This window comes from Carassius carassius, chromosome 34, assembly GCF_963082965.1.
Source record: "Carassius carassius chromosome 34, fCarCar2.1, whole genome shotgun sequence".
NCBI lineage: Eukaryota > Metazoa > Chordata > Actinopteri > Cypriniformes > Cyprinidae > Carassius > Carassius carassius.
Window position 1 is genome coordinate 1,012,501 of NC_081788.1, and position 20,108 is coordinate 1,032,608.

General features: G+C 39.7%; 1 protein-coding gene across 1 annotated transcript in view; it reads right to left on the reverse strand.

Moving 5' to 3' along the window:
• Window positions 1–13,533, reverse strand: part of LOC132114624 (serine/threonine-protein kinase WNK2-like) — an 85,740-nt gene extending 72,207 nt beyond the window's left edge. The window contains 1 exon segment of the mRNA XM_059522840.1: window positions 13,362–13,533. Within this exon segment, the coding sequence (XP_059378823.1) occupies window positions 13,362–13,533 (172 nt within the window).
• Between the last annotated feature and the right edge of the window lie 6,575 nt (window positions 13,534–20,108).

Genomic DNA, 20,108 nt, shown 5'->3' on the forward strand with positions numbered 1-20,108 from the left:
CACACTTTCCTTCTGTCAAGCTTGTGTCGCGTTATCTAGTAAATAAACCAGACGTCATCTCGGTCATCTCAAGCACCGAAACCCGAATGTGTCGGTGTCTGTGTGATTACAGGCGTCTACATATCAGTTAGACATCAAGCGGTTGTAAAAACATCTAACAGGTTTTGAAATGCTTGTAACTGCCTTGTGAAACTAACTAATTTCAAAGGGTGTTTTATATATATATAAAACACACACACACACACACACACACACACACACACACACACATACTTTCCTTCTCCCGCGCTTATTCTGTGAAACATTTCTATAGCCACATCTTTATTTAACAAAATCTAAAATGAGATCTGATTTATTGCTATATTAAATGCTTCTGTAAGTTGTAATCTTTCGTTGTCATATCTTTTACATTTTATTAAAATAGGTTCAACTGTTTCACAATATCGCATTTAACACAAAGTCCAGACACATGTATTTCATCTTATAAATAATGACTGATTAAGTGCAATGTGTCCAATTCTATGGCGAGATCTTCTCTTCTATTCCCAAAAATTCTCCTTTCATTTCCAACTGTTCTTTGAATATTATATAAATGCTGGCCTTTATTCTAACCAACCCATTTAATTTGACACGTATCTTTTTATTTTTATTTATTTTTAATTAGACCTTTTATTTCTAATTTACTCATTGGAGTATTAAATAAGATGTCTGACATTTTAATGGTCCACTTTTATCTGGTCCACTACTTTCATTAACTATATGTGTGGGTATCCATACAAAATAAATCTTTGTTATTGCTTGTATTCTGAACAAACTCTGTAAAATGCCTGACAAAATGCTTTGTCTAGTAGAAGCTTCACCACTCTATAAACTTGATAGTACTGAAAATGAGTCTGAACATATGATTACTTTAGGTATATTAATGTGTTCAATCCCACTGAAGAGCCAAAAATATGACAATCATTTCTGTAGCATAAACGGACGGATGATTAGATGTTCTTTCTGGTATTCTATGCTCTTTATTTTTAATCTAAACAAAAGACCTTGATGTTTTATTTTATTTTAATAAGCCACTCACACTTACTTTAGTAGCCTTAATCATCGAATATGTCTTATATTTTGTTCATATTAACTTCTGGCACGAAATTCTAGATTCATAAATGTATGTTTTTCAAAATTACCCCACGTTTAGTGGCACTTAAAGAGGAATTTGTGATGTATTTGGGGGCGTTAAAAGGCATGAAAAGTCCCAAAGCAAGACTTTTGTTTCTTAATGTGAAAATCTGTTACTCCCCACTACATTTTCTTTATCATTATATTTGTATTTTTTCTTAAGTGTCGTTTTATTTATTTTACATTTATTTTGTTTTATGATGTACAGAGTGTGAACAAAAATTGAGTGTAATCTCAGACCGTATTTGTAAATCTACCAGTAATGTACGTCTTTATGTTTTTAAAGTTTAAAGCATCGAATAAAAAATAAAAAACACACACTAACACTTCCCCAACCACCCTAATAACGTTGGTCGCAACGGTTTAAATGTATGTTAAAAGAATTAAACAAAGTAATGTTTTTAATAACAACACATCAGTTCTCCCCCTCCTTGAACTGCCACCTTAACGTGGTGGAGGGGTTTGAGTACCCGAATGACCCTAGGAGCTATGTTGTCCGGGGCTATATGCCCCTGGTAGGGTCTCCCAAGGCAAACAGGTCCTAGGCGACGGGTCAGACTAAGAGCGGTTCAGAACCCCCTTATGAGAAGACTAAATCTAAGGACCGTGACGTCACCCGGTATGGCGCAGCCGGGGCCCCACCCTGGAGCCAGGCCCGGGGTTGGGTCTCGTATGCGAGCGCCTGGTGGCCGGGCCTCTCCCCACGGGGTCCGGCCGGGCTCAGCCCGAAGGAGCGACGTGGGGCCGCCTTCCCGTGGGCTCACCACCTACAGGAGGGACCGTAAGGGGCCGGTGCTTAGACAATCGGGCGGCAGTCGAAGGCGGGGGCCTCGACAGCCCCGATCCCTGGACACGGAAACTAGCTCTAGGGACGTGGAACGTCACCTCACTGGCGGGGAAGGAGCCCGAGATTGTGCGTGAGGTTGAGAGGTTCCGACTAGCGATAGTCGGGCTCACCTCTACACACAGCTTGGGCTCTGGAACCACACTCCTCGAGAGAGGATGGACTCTTCACCACTCTGGAGTTGCCCATGGTGAGAGGCGGCGGGCTGGTGTGGGTTTGCTTATAGCCCCCCAGCTCAGGTGCCATGTGTTGGAGTTTACCCCGGTGAACGAGAGGGTCCCTTCCCTGCACCTTCGGGTCGGGGATAGGTCTCTCACTGTCGTTTGTGCCTACGGGCCGAACGGCATTGCAGAGTACCCGGCCTTCTTGGAGTCTCTGGGAGGGGTGCTGGAAAGTGCTCCGACTGGGGACTCCGTCGTTTTACTGGGGGACTTCAACGCCCACGTGGGCAACGACAGTGACACCTGGAGGGGCGTGATTGGGAGGAACGGCCCCCCTGATCTGAACCCGAGCGGTGTTCAGTTATTGGACTTCTGTGCTAGTTACAGCTTGTCCATAACGAACACCATGTTCAAGCATAAGGGTGTCCATCAGTACACGTGGCACCAGGACACCCTAGGCCGTAGGTCGATGATCGACTTTGTGGTCGTTTCATCCGACCTCCGGCCGTATGTCTTGGACACTCGGGTGAAGAGAGGGGCGGAGCTGTCAACCGATCACCACCTGGTGGTGAGTTGGATCCGATGGCGGGGGAGGAAGCTGGACAGACTCAGCAGACCCAAACGTACTGTGAGGGTCTGCTGGGAACGTTTGGCCGAGTCTCCTGTCAGAGAGATCTTCAACTCCCACCTCCGGCAGAGCTTCGACCGGATCCCGAGGGAGGCTGGAGATATTGAGTCCGAGTGGACCATGTTCTCCACCTCCATTGTCGAAGCGGCCGCTCGGAGCTGTGGCCGTAAGGTTTCCGGTGCCTGTCGAGGTGGGAATCCCCGAACCCGGTGGTGGACACCGGAAGTAAGGGATGCCGTCAAGCTGAAGAAGGAGTCCTATCGGGCCTGGTTGGCTTGTGGGACTCCTGAGGCAGCTGACAGGTACCGGCAGGCCAAGCGGACTACAGCCCGGGTGGTTGTGGAGGCAAAAACTCGGGCCTGGGAGGAGTTCGGTGAGGCCATGGAGAAGGACTATCGGTCAGCCTCGAAGAGATTCTGGCAAACCGTCCGGCGCCTCAGGAGAGGGAAGCAGTGCCCTACCAATGCTGTTTACAGTAGAGGTGGGGAGCTGTTGACCTCAACTGGGGATGTCGTTGGACGGTGGAAGGAATACTTCGAGGATCTCCTCAATCCCGCTGTCACGTCTTCCATTGAGAAAGCAGAGGCTGAGGGCTCAGATGTGGACTCGTCCATCACCCAAGCTGAAGTCACCAAGGTAGTCAAGAAACTCCTCGGTGGCAAGGCACCAGGGGTGGATGAGATCCGCCCTGAGTACCTCAAGTCTCTGGATGTTGTGGGGCTATCTTGGCTGACACGCCTCTGCAGCATCGCGTGGCAGTCGGGGACGGTGCCTCTGGGATGGCAGACCGGGGTGGTGGTCCCTCTTTTTAAGAAGGGGGACCGGAGGGTGTTATCCAACTACAGGGGGATCACATTCCTCAGCCTCCCTGGGAAAGTCTATGCCAGGGTACTGGAGAGGAGAATCCGGCCGATAGTAGAACCTCGGATTCAGGAGGAACAGTGTGGTTTTCGTCCAGGCCGTGGAACACTGGACCAGCTCTATACCCTCTACAGGGTGCTGGAGGGTTCATGGGAGTTTGCCCAACCAGTCCACATGTGCTTTGTGGATTTGGAGAAGGCATTCGACTGTGTCCCTCGCGGCGGCCTGTGGAGGGTGCTCCGGGAGTATGGGGTCTGGGGCCCTTTGCTAAGGGCTATCCGGTCCCTGTACGACCGGAGCAGGAGCTTGGTTCGTATTGCCAGCAGTAAGTCAGACTTGTTCCCGGTGCGTGTTGGACTCCGGCAGGGCTGCCCTTTGTCGCCGGTTCTGTTCATGATTTTTATGGACAGAATTTCTAGGCGCAGCCAGGGGCCGGAGGGGGTCAGGTTTGGTGACAACACGATTTCATCTCTGCTCTTTGCGGATGATGTTGTCGTGTTGGCCTCATCAAGCCAGGAACTTCAGCATGCACTGGGACGGTTTGCAGCAGAGTGTGAAGCGGCTGGGATGAGAATCAGCACCTCCAAATCCGAGGCCATGGTCCTCAGTCGGAAAAGGGTGGCTTGCCCACTTCAGGTTGGTGGAGAGTTCCTGCCTCAAGTGGAGGAGTTTAAGTATCTTGGGGTCTTGTTCACGAGTGAGGGAAGGATGGAACGGGAGATTGACAGACGGATCGGTGCAGCTTCTGCAGTAATGCGGTCGATGTACCGGTCTGTCGTGGTGAAGAAAGAGCTGAGCCGCAAGGCGAAGCTCTCGATTTACCGGTCAATCTACGTTCCTACTCTCACCTATGGTCATGAGCTTTGGGCATGACCGAAAGGACAAGATCCCGGATACAGGCGGCTGAAATGAGCTTTCTCCGCAGGGTGGCTGGGCGATCCCTTAGAGATAGGGTGAGAAGCTCAGTCACCCGGGAGGAGCTCAGAGTAGAGCCGCTGCTCCTCCACATCGAGAGGGGTCAGCTGAGGTGGCTCGGGCATCTGTTCCGGATGCCTCCTGGACGCCTTCCCGGGAAGGTGTTCCGGGCGCGTCCCACTGGGAGGAGACCCCGGGGAAGACCTAGGACATGCTGGAGAGACTATGTCTCCCGGCTGGCCTGGGAACGCCTCGGTGTCCCCCCAGAAGAGCTGGAGGAAGTGTCTAGGGAGAGGGAAGTCTGAGGTTCTCTGCTTAGACTGCTGCCCCCGCGACCCGGCCCCGGATAAGCGGAAGAAGATGGATGGATGGATGGACATCAGTTCTCATTTGATTAAAACATTCTACCTGGTTTTAATATTAGACCGATGTTTTTACTATAAAATTAGGTTTACCTATACGATTTAATTTTTTAATCTCAACAAAATTCCTTGTTGGAAAAAAGTTTTGTTTTATTTAATTTTAAGTCACTCACACATACTTTAGTAGTCTAAACCCTTGAATACGTCTTTTATGTTGTCAATATTAACTTCTATCATTGCTATATCATTGCTATATCAATTAAAACATGCGTTTAGGCAAACACAAATATTAAACAGGAATGAATGTGATATGTCAAGATGGGCTTTTCTTGCCAAAGAAACTTTTACAACATTACAGGAAAGGCTAAATATTTCATCTCTAGTAGTGCGTAGAAACGCATCTGGTGTCTTTGTGTTTACTTTTACGACCATGTCAGCGAAGACTGTAAAACATCTAAAGGTTTTGGGGGTTTGCAACTCAACTGTAATCTAATTAGTTTTCCGGGGTTCTGGTGTTGTAAATGGTGTGCTGCTGGTCAGCTAAAGTAAAAAAGTTGTTTGTGTATTCCGTGATCAAAGGGTGACAATTTCAACTTTATGACTTGGGATCGCAAGGTTAGCTGAAAGTTCATTTACTGGTCAAAAGGATGTGAAATCTTTTAACAAGTCAGACCATAGAAAAATGTAGTTTAATTAAAATTAATTTAGTTTTGTTTTAGTTACATTTATAATTTTTATTAACCCATAGATCTTTCAACCTCAACATAGATGTACTGATAATGCAAACAAGTACACAAACACAACCATACAATCATAAACAAACACACACACACACACACACACACACACAGATACAAATGTAGACATACAGAAAACATGAACATGTAACCAAACAAATACAAATATACACTCAAACAGGTACATAAATACACAAACAAACAAACAAAATAGGTCACAAACATGAAAATACCTATATTAGATTGAAAATGAGTTGTCATAAGTTTTCTTTGAAACCAAAAGTGTTTGTTGCGACAAATGTCTCACAGAACTTTATACAATAGATTAGATGTCCTTTATCACTTTCCAAATGGGGTTGTTAACCATGATGTTTAAAATAATTTAAAAAGTATTATTTTTTAGCTTTCATGTAGGATTCATGTCAGCACTCAAATGTTTTTAGCATGAGTCCAGAGACAGATGAAAATAGATGCGTGAAGAAAAAAATTAAGAGTTTTTTTTAATGACAGACTAGTTGGTTTAGATTGTTTAAAACAACTGAGTTTAGGCATTTCTCTTGAATGTGTGTACGGTAACTGTTGCATACATGAAGCAGAAGAAATACATAAAAGCATTGTGGTTGATGTTAAACAATGAAAAATATATTATTTATATATCATAACTTACTTTCTTTTCAAAACACAATAAACATTCTTATGACTTTTTAACTGCGAACAACCGGTTTGGTTGGAAAATAAAAAATAAATAAAAACATATTAGGTTTCTTAGTTAGATTGCTTATAGTTTGTAGTAAAACACATATATAAGCTTTTCTTTTAAACCACGCGGTTTTCACACACATTCCTCACAAAACATGCCAACAAAGACCTTAAGTTTTTGTTTTAACGTTTAGCTGTAACTGAGACCTTGGGGGGAATTATTTTACGCACAGTTTTGGGGAAGTTACTATGAACTTTGCAATAGGTTATAGATCACAAATGAACCTATTTAAAATCTAAAAGGTTGCGCAACTATATAAATTTCTTTAAAAAAAGTAATGTAACTGATAACATTTGATTACATGTTTATGACTTGTAATGTTTTTAACCGTTAATCTTTTGAAACATGTAAACAGGACGGGTTAACATTAGAGCGCTCAACAACTAATGATTGTCAGACTTTTCAAAATCCTTCATCACTTAAATTAGGATTGTGATCGTGATTTCATTTTAAAGCACAACCAGCACAAAATCAGATTTGCTTGGAGATTAAATACATAGAGTAGTTAGAGTTAGTTAAGGTGGTTTACGAAATATATCAATTAAATCTGTACGTGTGTGAAAAAATATTCAGATGTAACATTTTCATAATTAACCGCAATTTAAATATTTTTTCTGTGACTGTAACTGATTACATTTTATTTTTGTAATCAAATGATATAATTTAGCTATATGTAACTAGTTGACCCTAACACTGCTTATGCATTCTGACAATAATAGATTTCGAAAGTGTTCATTATCCTCTTTAACTTTAAAAATGCGGACAGTGTCGCTTAACACTAGTTTGGCAAACAAGGGTTTGCTCTTAAAACAACCACCAGACCCCGACTTGAAAGCACCGTAACAAGTATAGCCATTGCAGAAATTTATTATAGAGATGTAGTAAGATAAACTCTGGATGCACGATTGACCGACTTATGACATGTTTACCATATTATTACAAGGCCCTGCTTACCTAGTTTTATAATGAAATATGTCTGTAAAAATAAACAAGCATACACACAATCTCCAGAATGGGGTCTGATGATGGGTCTTCATCATTTCCTGATGAAGACAGACTGGATATTCAGACCATAGCAGCAGGACACGATTGTCTTTTTCTAAAGATAAAGACAATTATTTGGTTTCAGGACACACGAATCCTAATGGTTCACAAGATAACATAACAACGGTTGCTCCATTACAGCATAGCCAACCCTATTTTAGCCTGTTTTAGCACATGTACAGTATATCGTATTATTCTTGAATATAGTCGTTTAGTCTAAATATGTGTTAACAGTTATTTATTGTTATTATATGTATTATATGTTTTTGTTTTACAAAGGGGTTCAATTTAATACATTTAACTAATACCTCACTAAAATCTCTGAGTGGCGCCGATAAAGGATGGCTGCCTCCGTGACGTGCTCTGCAGTTGTTTTTGTGTTTTTGTTAGTTTGTCCTGTCTTTAGTTATATTCCTGCAATCAGTTTCACCAGGGACGAATTGCTGGATATTCGGCAACACACATCTCCCGATATTTCACCGGTTTTCGACTATTCTGATGTTTTGCTGGACATTCTTGTCGGCGGAGCGGCTGCCCTGATCACACGCTTCAAGAGGACGCGCAGGCGGGGAAAGCGAGCGGGAGCGCTCGTGAGACTCAGAAAACGCGGATTTCGAACGCCGTTGCCTAGCATCCATCTGGCAAATCTCCGCTCTCTACCCAACAAAACGGACGAACTGCTTCTGCTCTCTCGGACAAATAAAGATTTCTCCCACTCTGCTGCTCTGTGTTTCACGGAAACTTGGCTGAATGACACCATACCGGACAGCGCGCTCCATCTGCCGGACTTTCAGCTGTTTAGAGCGGATCGCGACGCAGAATCAACGAGGAAATCGCGCGGCGGCGGGACATGCTTTTACATCAATGAACGGTGGTGTACAGATGTAACTGTGTTAAAGAAGACGTGCTGCTCAAATCTCGAAACGCTCTTCATTAACTGCAAGCCGTTCTATTCGCCGCGGGAGTTTCATTCGTTCATTCTGGTTAGTGTTTACATCCCTCCTCAAGCGCACGTGAGCTCAGCTTTACAGAAACTCGCTGAGCACATCACAGACACAGAACAACAACACCCAGACTCTGTTTTAATCATTCTTGGGGACTTTAATAAAGCCAATCTCTCCCGTGAACTGCCAAAATACAGACAGCATGTTACTTGTCCCACAAGAGACAGTAATATATTGGATCACTGTTACACAACAATAAAGGATGCATTTCACTCTGTTCCACGAGCAGCTTTGGGACATTCTGATCACCTTCTGGTTCATCTTATACCGACCTACAGGCAGAAACTAAAATCAGCTAAACCTGTATTAAGGACTGTAAAAAGATGGACTAATGAAGCAGAGCAGGATTTACAATCTTGTCTTGACCTCACTGATTGGAGTGTTTTTGAAGCTGCTGCCACCGATCTGGACGAGCTCACAGAGACCGTAACATCATATATCAGTTTCTGTGAGGATATGTGTATTCCTACCAAGACTCAACTAAATTACAACAATGACAAACCGTGGTTCACTGCAAAACTCAGACAGCTCCGTCAGGCCAAAGAAGATGCTTACGTGAAGGGGGACAATGTCTTGTATAAACAGGCTAAATACACACTGGAAAAGGAGATCAAAGTGGCAAAGAGGAATTATTCTGAAAAAATAAGGACTCAGTTCACTTCGAACGACTCCGCATCAGTGTGGAAAAGCCTAAAGAAGATCACCAATTACAAGACACCACCCCCCAGCACTGTGGAAAATCAACGACTGGCAGACGATCTGAACGAGTTTTACTGCAGGTTTGAAAGAACACCCATCACCTGCCCTGAACACCTCTCCACACAACCGTTCACACCAATAACAACTCCTGCAACCAACCCTGAATGCCTCTCCAAACAAACGTTCACACCATTCACAGCTCCTGCAACCCATCCTGATCACCTCTCCAATCAACCGCTCTCACCATTCACAACTCCTGCAACCAACCCTGAATGCCTCTCTAAACAACTGTTCACACCACTCACAACTCCTGCAACCCATCCTGATCACCTCTCCAATCAACCGCTCTCACCATTCACAACTCCTGCAACCAACCCTGAATGCCTCTCCAAACTGTTCACACCACTCACAACTCCTGCAACCCACCCTGAACACCTCTCCAATCAAGCGCTCTCACCATTCACACCTCCTGCATCCCCCCTCTCCCCCACACCTGCAATACAGATCAGCGAGGATGCGGTGCGCCAGGTCTTCAGGAAGCAGAAAAGGAAAAAAGCACCAGGCCCAGATTGTGTTACACCAGCCTGTCTGAAATCCTGTGCTGACCAGCTGGCCCCCATCTTCACAAAGATCTTCAACAGATCGCTGGAGCTGTGCGAAGTCCCTTCATGCTTCAAACGCTCCACCATCATCCCCATCCCAAAGAAATCCAAAATTACAGGACTAAATGACTACAGGCCTGTGGCTCTAACGTCTGTAGTCATGAAGTCATTTGAAAAACTGGTGCTGGCCCACCTGAAGGACATCACTGGACCCTTGCTGGATCCTCTTCAGTTTGCCTACAGAGCAAACAGGTCTGTGGACGATGCAGTAAACATCGGACTGCATTATGTTCTGCAACACCTAGACAGACCGGGGACCTATGTGAGGATCCTGTTTGTGGACTTCAGCTCTGCCTTCAACACGATCATCCCAAACCTCCTCCTGCCCAAACTAACTCAGCTCTCCGTGCCCACCTCCGTCTGTCAGTGGATCAACAGCTTCCTGACAGACAGGCAGCAGCTAGTGAGGCTGGGAAAATACACATCCAGCACCCGTACAATCAGCGCCGGAGCTCCCCAGGGCTGTGTTCTCTCCCCACTGCTCTTCTCCCTGTACACTAATGACTGCACATCTAAGGACCCCTCTGTCAAGCTCCTGAAGTTTGCAGATGACACCACACTCATCGGCCTCATTCAGGACGGTGACGAGTCTGCTTACAGACAGGAGGTTAAAGAGCTGGCTGTCTGGTGCAGTCTCAACAACCTGGAGCTTAACACGCTCAAAACAGTGGAGATGATCGTGGACTTCAGGAGAAACCCCCCTGCACTCCCCCCACTCACCATCATGAACAGCACTGTGACTGCAGTGGAGTCATTCAGGTTCCTGGGCACCACTATCTCTCAGGACCTGAAGTGGGACATTCACATTGACTCCATTGTGAAAAAGGCCCAGCAGAGGTTGTACTTCCTTCGCCAGCTGAGGAAGTTTAACCTGCCACAGGATCTGCTGAAACAGTTCTACTCCACCATCATCGAATCCATCCTCTGCACTTCAGTAACTGTCTGGTTCAGCTCAGCTTCTAAATCTGACCTCAGAAGACTACAGAGGGTAGTCCGGACTGCTGAGCGAATTATCGGTACAACCCTCCCATCTATTCAAGAACTGTACTTATCCAGAGTGAGCAAAAGGGCTGTTAAAATCACTCTGGACCCCTCACATCCAGCACACTCCCTCTTTGAACTGTTGCCATCTGGTCGACGCTACAGAGCACTGAGCACCAGAACGACCAGACACAGGAACAGTTTCTTCCCTCAGGCAATCCATCTTATGAACAGCTGATAATAACTGTGGGACACACTACACTATTTATATTTATATACACTACACTTTTTATCCAACACACATACTTAGCGTACACGTAAATCTTTTGCACATAATATACATGTACATACATGGAACACACTATACTACTTATATTTATATTTATATACACATACACTTATTTATCCAAACACACATACTTAGCGTACAGTTACAATTTTTCCACATAATATACATGTACATACATAAATGCTCTTTTTAATATACCTGCCATACATTGTCAATTTGTATATTGTCAATCCTTACCCACCTATTTGTATTTTTTATTCCTTATTGTGTTTTTTGTTCTGTCGCTGTTATGTTGCACTGCGGAGCTCTGTCACGAAAACAAATTCCTCGTATGTGTGAACATACCTGGCAATAAAGCTCATTCTGATTCTGATTCTGATTCTGATTCAAGCTATGTAGATCTTCAGGTCAGGGAACTACAATACCCATCATACACCTTTGCAAAGATTTCTACACTGTTTGTGAAGTATACGCTCCTTCCATGTTGTGATGTTACAAATCTCTTTTTTGTGATCTGTTTTACTGATGCAAAGTCCGATTCACTTCTGAAAATGATTCATTTGGACAGTTTGGTTCAATGAACCGATTCATAGGGCCCTTAAGTCATTTTCGCAGTTATGTCAGTACACATTTTTCTTTCTTCTAACAACTCAAGAGTCATTTTATTTCCGTGAATCATCTAAATAAATGTGTTGTGTGAACACATATTGGTGATCATTATCATCTGTTCATTTAAGTTAATGCTGAATCATCTGAATAAAGTTAACTGTGTGAACACATATTGGTGGTTATTATCATCTGTTCATTTAAGTTAGTGATGTTTGTGTTCGCAGTTTTAGGCACAGTGCCTCTGTCATTTGTTTAGCTTAAACATCGGTTTTTAGTCAGTTACAAAGGTGTCAGGCATTACATTTTTGTATTTTTAACTAACCTAATTATGACAGAGTTACAGGTTTCAGGTGTTTTTGGTGAGTGTAAGCGGTGAAAACTTAAATGTGACCGAGTAACGTTAGCTACTCAAACGAAGACAAATTGTGTAAGTGTTCATTAAGATGTCGAAATGAAAATAAGCGTACAAATATCCATAATGACAATAAGTACAATATACCCTAAAGACACAATAGCCCCTGCTAAGTACACCCAAAATTTGTTAGAGTGGTGAGATATTTACATTTACCTTTATTCATTTAGCAGACGCTTTTATCCAAAGCGACTTACAGATGAGGACGGTGGAAGCAATCAAAACAACAAAAAGAGCAATGGTATATAAGTGTTATAACAAGTCTCAGTTAGGTTAACACAGTACACGAAGCATGGGCTTTTAAATAATATAATAAATAAAAAGAAAACAGATTGAATAAAAAAGAATAGAGCAAGTTAGAGAACTTTACACACACATGCACATATAAATAGATATAAACCGCAATGTTTTTCATAGCGTTACACTTTGAAACCAGAACGATATGTTTCCATGATTTTGTTAGCTCTTTCTGTTTGAATCTGTTTACCGTAGTTTTCACCATCCTACTGGCAATGGTTTGGTCTTGCGCTTAGGGCCTATACGACTCGTTTTCCCAGTTTTTGGTCTCGTGTAAGTGGGTCTCTTTGTTCATACAAAGCAATATTTCTGTGAATTTGGGTATTAAAATATTGCTTTAAACATCATCTTCATTCGAGACGTTTACTTAACATCATTATATTATCCTAGTTTATATCAGATATAAGATATGTTGCTTATTATTATTGAATTGTTAACAAACAAACCAAAAAGTTTCTGAACTCAGAGAACAGAATAGCGAGTGAAGTGGATCAATCTTTTATTTCAATACTATATTGTTGAATATACATCGATGTAGTGAAGAAAATGATCAAATTGTCATTAAAAACAAACATGACATTACAGGGAATCTAACCAGAATAGAAAATCTCTGCAGATTAACATGTTTTGCTCCAATATAAAATCAACCAACGATGCAACAATTTCACAGGTCATAGAATCATAATTTTTGGAAGCCAACAGCACACATTGATTTGTTACAGATGTACACAGATAGAGAACGTCATTAACGTCCATCTCATCTTCACATTCAGACATCACTTCCAGGATTTTACGTGCAGAAACATACACCGGGTCCATCCCAGTTAAAAATATGCTCGTCAAATCAGGCCATGTATATTTCAGACTTCTTACAAGTTTAATTTGGCTACTGAGATTTTTTTCCCGCTTGCTATCACCCGTACAATCGTGATTTGGGTCGCATTCCGCCGTGATGATCTTTTGCATCAGACCGATCATCTGTCCTCTGTAGTGTAGTTTAAAAACAGGGTCGATAATGTCTTTTACAGAACATGTGTTTCCCACGGCGCACTCCAGTTTTTCGACCTCAACAGCGCCGCTCCATTTACCCTCCATGGGTCTTTGTGCAGCGTCAGATGACTTTTTCAGAATTCGATTCTTTCCAAGGCATAAACTTTGGCCCTAATCGATATAGAACTTTGTCACCGAATGCGGATGTAATGTTTTAATTCACGATGAATTTCCGGTTTATAGATTTATTGTATAGTTTATTGTTCACAGCAGGCAACTGTAGCGTAGTAGTCTTTGTTGGTTTTAGTGATCGGACCCACCCTCAACCCCTTGTATGATGTACACGATGTGGGGGATTGTCATCAGGAAGTCATAAACATTGGTCACGCCCAAGATGGCTCCGCCCAAGATGATCACTCGAGTCGGCCGTGATATTTTGGTTTGTTTGTTAACAATTCAATAATAATAAGCAACATATCTTATCTCTGATATAAACTAGGATAATATAATGATGTTAAGTAAACGTCTCGAATGAAGATGATGTTTAAAGCAATATTTTAATACCCAAATTCACAGAAATATTGCTTTGTATGAACAAAGAGACCCACTTACACGAGACCAAAAACTGGGAAAACGAGTCGTATAGGCCCTAAGCGCAAGACCAAACCATTGCCAGTAGGATGGTGAAAACTACGGTAAACAGATTCAAACAGAAAGAGCTAACAAAATCATGGAAACATATCGTTCTGGTTTCAAAGTGTAACGCTATGAAAAACATTGCGGTTTATATCTATTTATATGTGCATGTGTGTGTAAAGTTCTCTAACTTGCTCTATTCTCGTTTTCTTTTTATTTATTATATTATTTAAAAGCCCATGCTTCGTGTACTGTGTTAACCTAACTGAGACTTGTTATAACACTTATATACCATTGCTCTTTTTGTTGTTTTGATTGCTTCCACCGTCCTCATCTGTAAGTCGCTTTGGATAAAAGCGTCTGCTAAATGAATAAAGGTAAACGTAAATATCTCACCACTCTAACAAATTTTAGGTGTACTTAGCAGGGGCTATTGTGTCTTTAGGGTATATTGTACTTATTGTCATTATGGATATTTGTACGCTTATTTTCATTTCGACATCTTAATGAACACTTACACAATTTGTCTTCGTTTGAGTAGCTAACGTTACTCGGTCACATTTAAGTTTTCACCGCTTACACTCACCAAAAACACCTGAAACCTGTAACTCTGTCATAATTAGGTTAGTTAAAAATACAAAAATGTAATGCCTGACACCTTTGTAACTGACTAAAAACCGATGTTTAAGCTAAACAAATGACAGAGGCACTGTGCCTAAAACTGCGAACACAAACATCACTAACTTAAATGAACAAAAGACAATAACCACCAATATGTGTTCACACCGTTAACTTTATTTAGATGATTCAACATTAACTTAAATGAACAGATGATAATGATCACCAATATGTGTTCACACAATACATTTATTTAGATGATTCACGGAAATAAAATGACTCTTGAGTTGTTAGAAGAAAGAAAAATGTGTACTGACATAACTGCGAAAATGACTTAAGGGCCCTATGAATCGGTTCATTGAACCAAACTGTCCAAATGATCATTTTCAGAAGTGAATCGGACTTTGCATCAGTAAAACAGATCACAAAAAAGAGATTTGTAACATCACAACATGGAAGGAGCGTATACTTCACAAACAGTGTAGAAATCTTTGCAAAGGTGTATGATGGATATTGTAGTTCCCTGACCTGAAGATCTACATAGCTTGAATGAGGTATTAGTTAAATGTATTAAATTGAACCCCTTTGTAAAACAAAAACATATAATACATATAATAACAATAAATAACTGTTAACACATATTTAGACTAAACGACTATATTCAAGAATAATACGATATACTGTACATGTGCTAAAACAGGCTAAAATAGGGTTGGCTATGCTGTAATGGAGCAACCGTTGTTATGTTATCTTGTGAACCATTAGGATTCGTGTGTCCTGAAACCAAATAATTGTCTTTATCTTTAGAAAAAGACAATCGTGTCCTGCTGCTATGGTCTGAATATCCAGTCTGTCTTCATCAGGAAATGATGAAGACCCATCATCAGACCCCATTCTGGAGATTGTGTGTATGCTTGTTTATTTTTACAGACATATTTCATCATAAAACTAGGTAAGCAGGGCCTTGTAATAATATGGTAAACATGTCATAAGTCGGTCAATCGTGCATCCAGAGTTTATCTTACTACATCTCTATAATAAATTTCTGCAATGGCTATACTTGTTACGGTGCTTTCAAGTCGGGGTCTGGTGGTTGTTTTAAGAGCAAACCCTTGTTTGCCAAACTAGTGTTAAGCGACACTGTCCGCATTTTTAAAGTTAAAGAGGATAATGAACACTTTCACAATCTATTATTGTCAGAATGCATAAGCAGTGTTAGGGTCAACTAGTTACATATAGCTAAATTATATCATTTGATTACAAAAATAAAATGTAATCAGTTACAGTCACAGAAAAAATATTTAAATTGCGGTTAATTATGAAAATGTTACATCTGAATATTTTTTCACACACGTACAGATTTAATTGATATATTTCGTAAACCACCTTAACTAACTCTAACTACTCTATGTATTTAATCTCCAAGCAAATCTGATTTTGTGGTGGTTGTGCTTTAAAATGAAATCACGATCACAATCCTAATTTAAGTGATGAAGGATTTTGAAAAGTCTGACGGTCATTAGCTGTTGAGCGCTCTAATGTTAACCCGTCCTGTTTACATGTTTCAAAAGATTAACGGTTAAAAACATTACAAGTCATAAACATGTAATCAAATGTTATCAGTTACATTACTTTTTTTAAAGAAATTTATATAGTTGCGCAACCTTTTAGATTTTAAATAGGTTCATTTGTGATCTATAACCTATTGCAAAGTTCATAGTAACTTCCCCAAAACTGTGCGTAAAATAATTCCCCCCCCAAGGTCTCAGTTACAGCTAAACGTTAAAACAAAAACTTAAGGTCTTTGTTGGCATGTTTTGTGAGGAATGTGTGTGAAAACCGCGTGGTTTAAAAGAAAAATGTTTTAGCTTATATATGTGATTTTACTACAAACTATAAGCAATCTAACTAAGAAACCTAATATGTTTTTATTTATTTTTTATTTTCCAACCAAACCGGTTGTTCGCAGTTAAAAAGTCATAAGAATGTTTATTGTGTTTTGAAAAGAAAGTAAGTTATGATATATAAATAATATATTTTTCATTGTTTAACATCAACCACAATGCTTTTATGTATTTCTTCTGCTTCATGTATGCAACAGTTACCGTACACACATTCAAGAGAAATGCCTAAACTCAGTTGTTTTAAACAATCTAAACCAACTAGTCTGTCATTAAAAAAACTCTTAATTTTTTTTCTTCACGCATCTATTTTCATCTGTCTCTGGACTCATGCTAAAAACATTTGAGTGCTGACATGAATCCTACATGAAAGCTAAAAAATAATACTTTTTAAACTATTTTAAACATCATGGTTAACAACCCCATTTGGAAAGTGATAAAGGACATCTAATCTATTGTATAAAGTTCTGTGAGACATTTGTCGCAACAAACACTTTTGGTTTCAAAGAAAACTTATGACAACTCATTTTCAATCTAATATAGGTATTTTCATGTTTGTGACCTATTTTGTTTGTTTGTTTGTGTATTTATGTACCTGTTTGAGTGTATATTTGTATTTGTTTGGTTACATGTTCATGTTTTCTGTATGTCTACATTTGTATCTGTGTGTGTGTGTGTGTGTGTGTTTGTGTGTTTGTTTATGATTGTATGGTTGTGTTTGTGTACTTGTTTGCATTCTCAGTACGTCTATGTTGAGGTTGAAAGATCTATGGGTTAATAAAAATTATAAATGTAACTAAAACAAAACTAAATTAATTTGAATTAAACTACATTTTTCTATGGTCTGACTTGTTAAAAGATTTCACATCCTTTTTACCAGTAAATGAACTTTCAGCTAATCTTGCGATCACAGACCTAAGCCATAAAGTTGAAATTGTCACCCTTTGATCACGGAATACACAAACATTTTTTTTTTACTTTAGCTGACCAGCAGCACACCATTTACAACACCAGAACCCCGGAAAACTAATTAGATTACAGTTGAGTTGCAAACCCCCAAAACCTTTAGATGTTTTACAGTCTTCGCTGACATGGTCGTAAAAGTAAACACAAAGACACCAGACGCGTTTCTACGCACTACTAGAGATGAAATATTTAGCCTTTCCTGTAATGTTGTAAAAGTTTCTTTGGCAAGAAAAGCCCATCTTGACATATCACATTCATTCCTGTTTAATATTTGTATGTCTAAACGCATGTTTTAATTGATATAGCAATGATATAGCAATGATAGAAGTTAATATTGACAACATAAAAGACGTATTCAAGGGTTTAGACTACTAAAGTATGTGTGAGTGACTTAAAATTAAATAAAACAACACTTTTTTCCAACAAGGAATTTTGTTGAGATTAAAAAATTAAATCTTATAGGTAAACCTAATTTTAAAGTAAAAACATCGGTCTAATATTAAAACCAGGTAGAATGTTTTAATCAAATGAGAACTGATGTGTTGTTATTAAAAACATTACTTTGTTTAATTCTTTTAACATACATTTAAACCGTTGCGACCAACGTTATTAGGGTGGTTGGGGAAGTGTTAGTGTGTGTTTTTTATTTTTTATTCGATGCTTTAAACATTAAAAACATAAAGACGTACATTACTGGTAGATTTACAAATACGGTCTGAGATTACACTCAATTTTTGTTCACACTCTGTACATCATAAAACAAAATAAATGTAAAATAAATAAAACAACACTTAAGAAAAAATAAAAATATAATGATAAAGAAAATGTAGTGGGGAGTAACAGATTTTCACATTAAGAAACAAAAGTCTTGCTTTGGGACTTTTCATGCCTTTTAACGCCCCCAAATACATCACAAATTCCTCTTTAAATGCCACTAAACGTGGGGTAATTTTGAAAAAAATACATTTATGAATCTAGAATTTCGTGCCAGAAGTTAATATGAACAAAATAAAAGACATATTCGATGATTAAGGCTACTAAAGTAAGTGTGAGTGGCTTATTAAAATAAAATAAAACATCAAGGTCTTTTGTTTAGATTAAAAATAAAGAGCATAGAATACCAGAAAGAACTAATCATCTAATCTAATCATCCGTCCGTTTATGCTACAGAAATGATTGTCATATTTTTGGCTCTTCAGTGGGATTGAACACATTAATATACCTAAAGTAATCATATGTTCAGACTCATTTTCAGTACTATCAAGTTTATAGAGTGGTGAAGCTTCTACTAGACAAAGCATTTTGTCAGGCATTTTACAGAGTTTGTTCAGAATACAAGCAATAACAAAGATTTATTTTGTATGGATACCCACACATATAGTTAATGAAAGTAGTGGACCAGATAAAAGTGGACCATTAAAATGTCAGACATCTTATTTAATACTCCAATGAGTAAATTAGAAATAAAAGGTCTAATTAAAAATAAATAAAAATAAAAAGATACGTGTCAAATTAAATGGGTTGGTTAGAATAAAGGCCAGCATTTATATAATATTCAAAGACCAGTTGGAAATGAAAGGAGAATTTTTGGGAATAGAAGAGAAGATCTCGCCATAGAAGAGTTATCTTGAGTTATCTAGGTTTATTTACTAGATAACGCGACACAAGCTTGACAGAAGGAAAGTGTGTGTGTGTGTGTGTGTTTGTGTGTGTGTGTGTGTGTGTGTGTGTGTGTGTGTGTATGTGTGTGTGTGTGTGTGTTAATTGACATAGCTTGAGAAATTAAGCTTGACAAAAATAAAAAATATATCGACGGAGATAGTCTAAATTTAGACTAGTCATAGATTAAAGTAATTAACTTAACACATTAAAAACAAATAACGCTTTTTCAACTATGTTTAATTTTATTTTTTTTAAGACTAGCCTAAAAGTAAATAAAAATCGTATAGGTCTACATCATTTAAAAAGTAAAAATTGACCATATGTTTAAACGGATATAAAGTTTTCACTAATTAAGGACTGATGTCTATTTATTAAAAACTACTTAGTTTAATTATTGTAACGTTTAAATCTATTTGATGCTACTATCACGCCTCCTGCCCTGCCCTCTCTAGCGCTGGAGGCGTGGTTTTTTATTCCGGAGCATTCCCGAGCCTCATTCTAACTGTGTTTGCGGTGGTGGTAGGTTGTTTTACGGACGCTTCACAACTCTGCCGGAGGATCTTTTTTTTTTCTTTCGTCTAACAGTCTCGCTTTTTAAAATTGTAGTTAGTGGTAAAGTACTGCATAGATTTGACAAGTATCTTGTCTGATGTATTTTCTTTTAGATCCGCGTAAATGCCCAAGTTACCTATTTTTTTCTTTTGTTTTAACTTTTCACCCGACGTGACAAACGCCTACTTTCTTGGTTTATAACATTGCTTTACGTTCGCTTCTTTTTTTTTTTTTTTTTGAGTCGAGCTAACGTTACCGGAGACGTCATAATACTTTGCTGTGAGATCTTTTTTTTCTTTTGTTTAACTCTTGTCAGTAAAATTTTAGTTAGTGGTAAAGTACAAC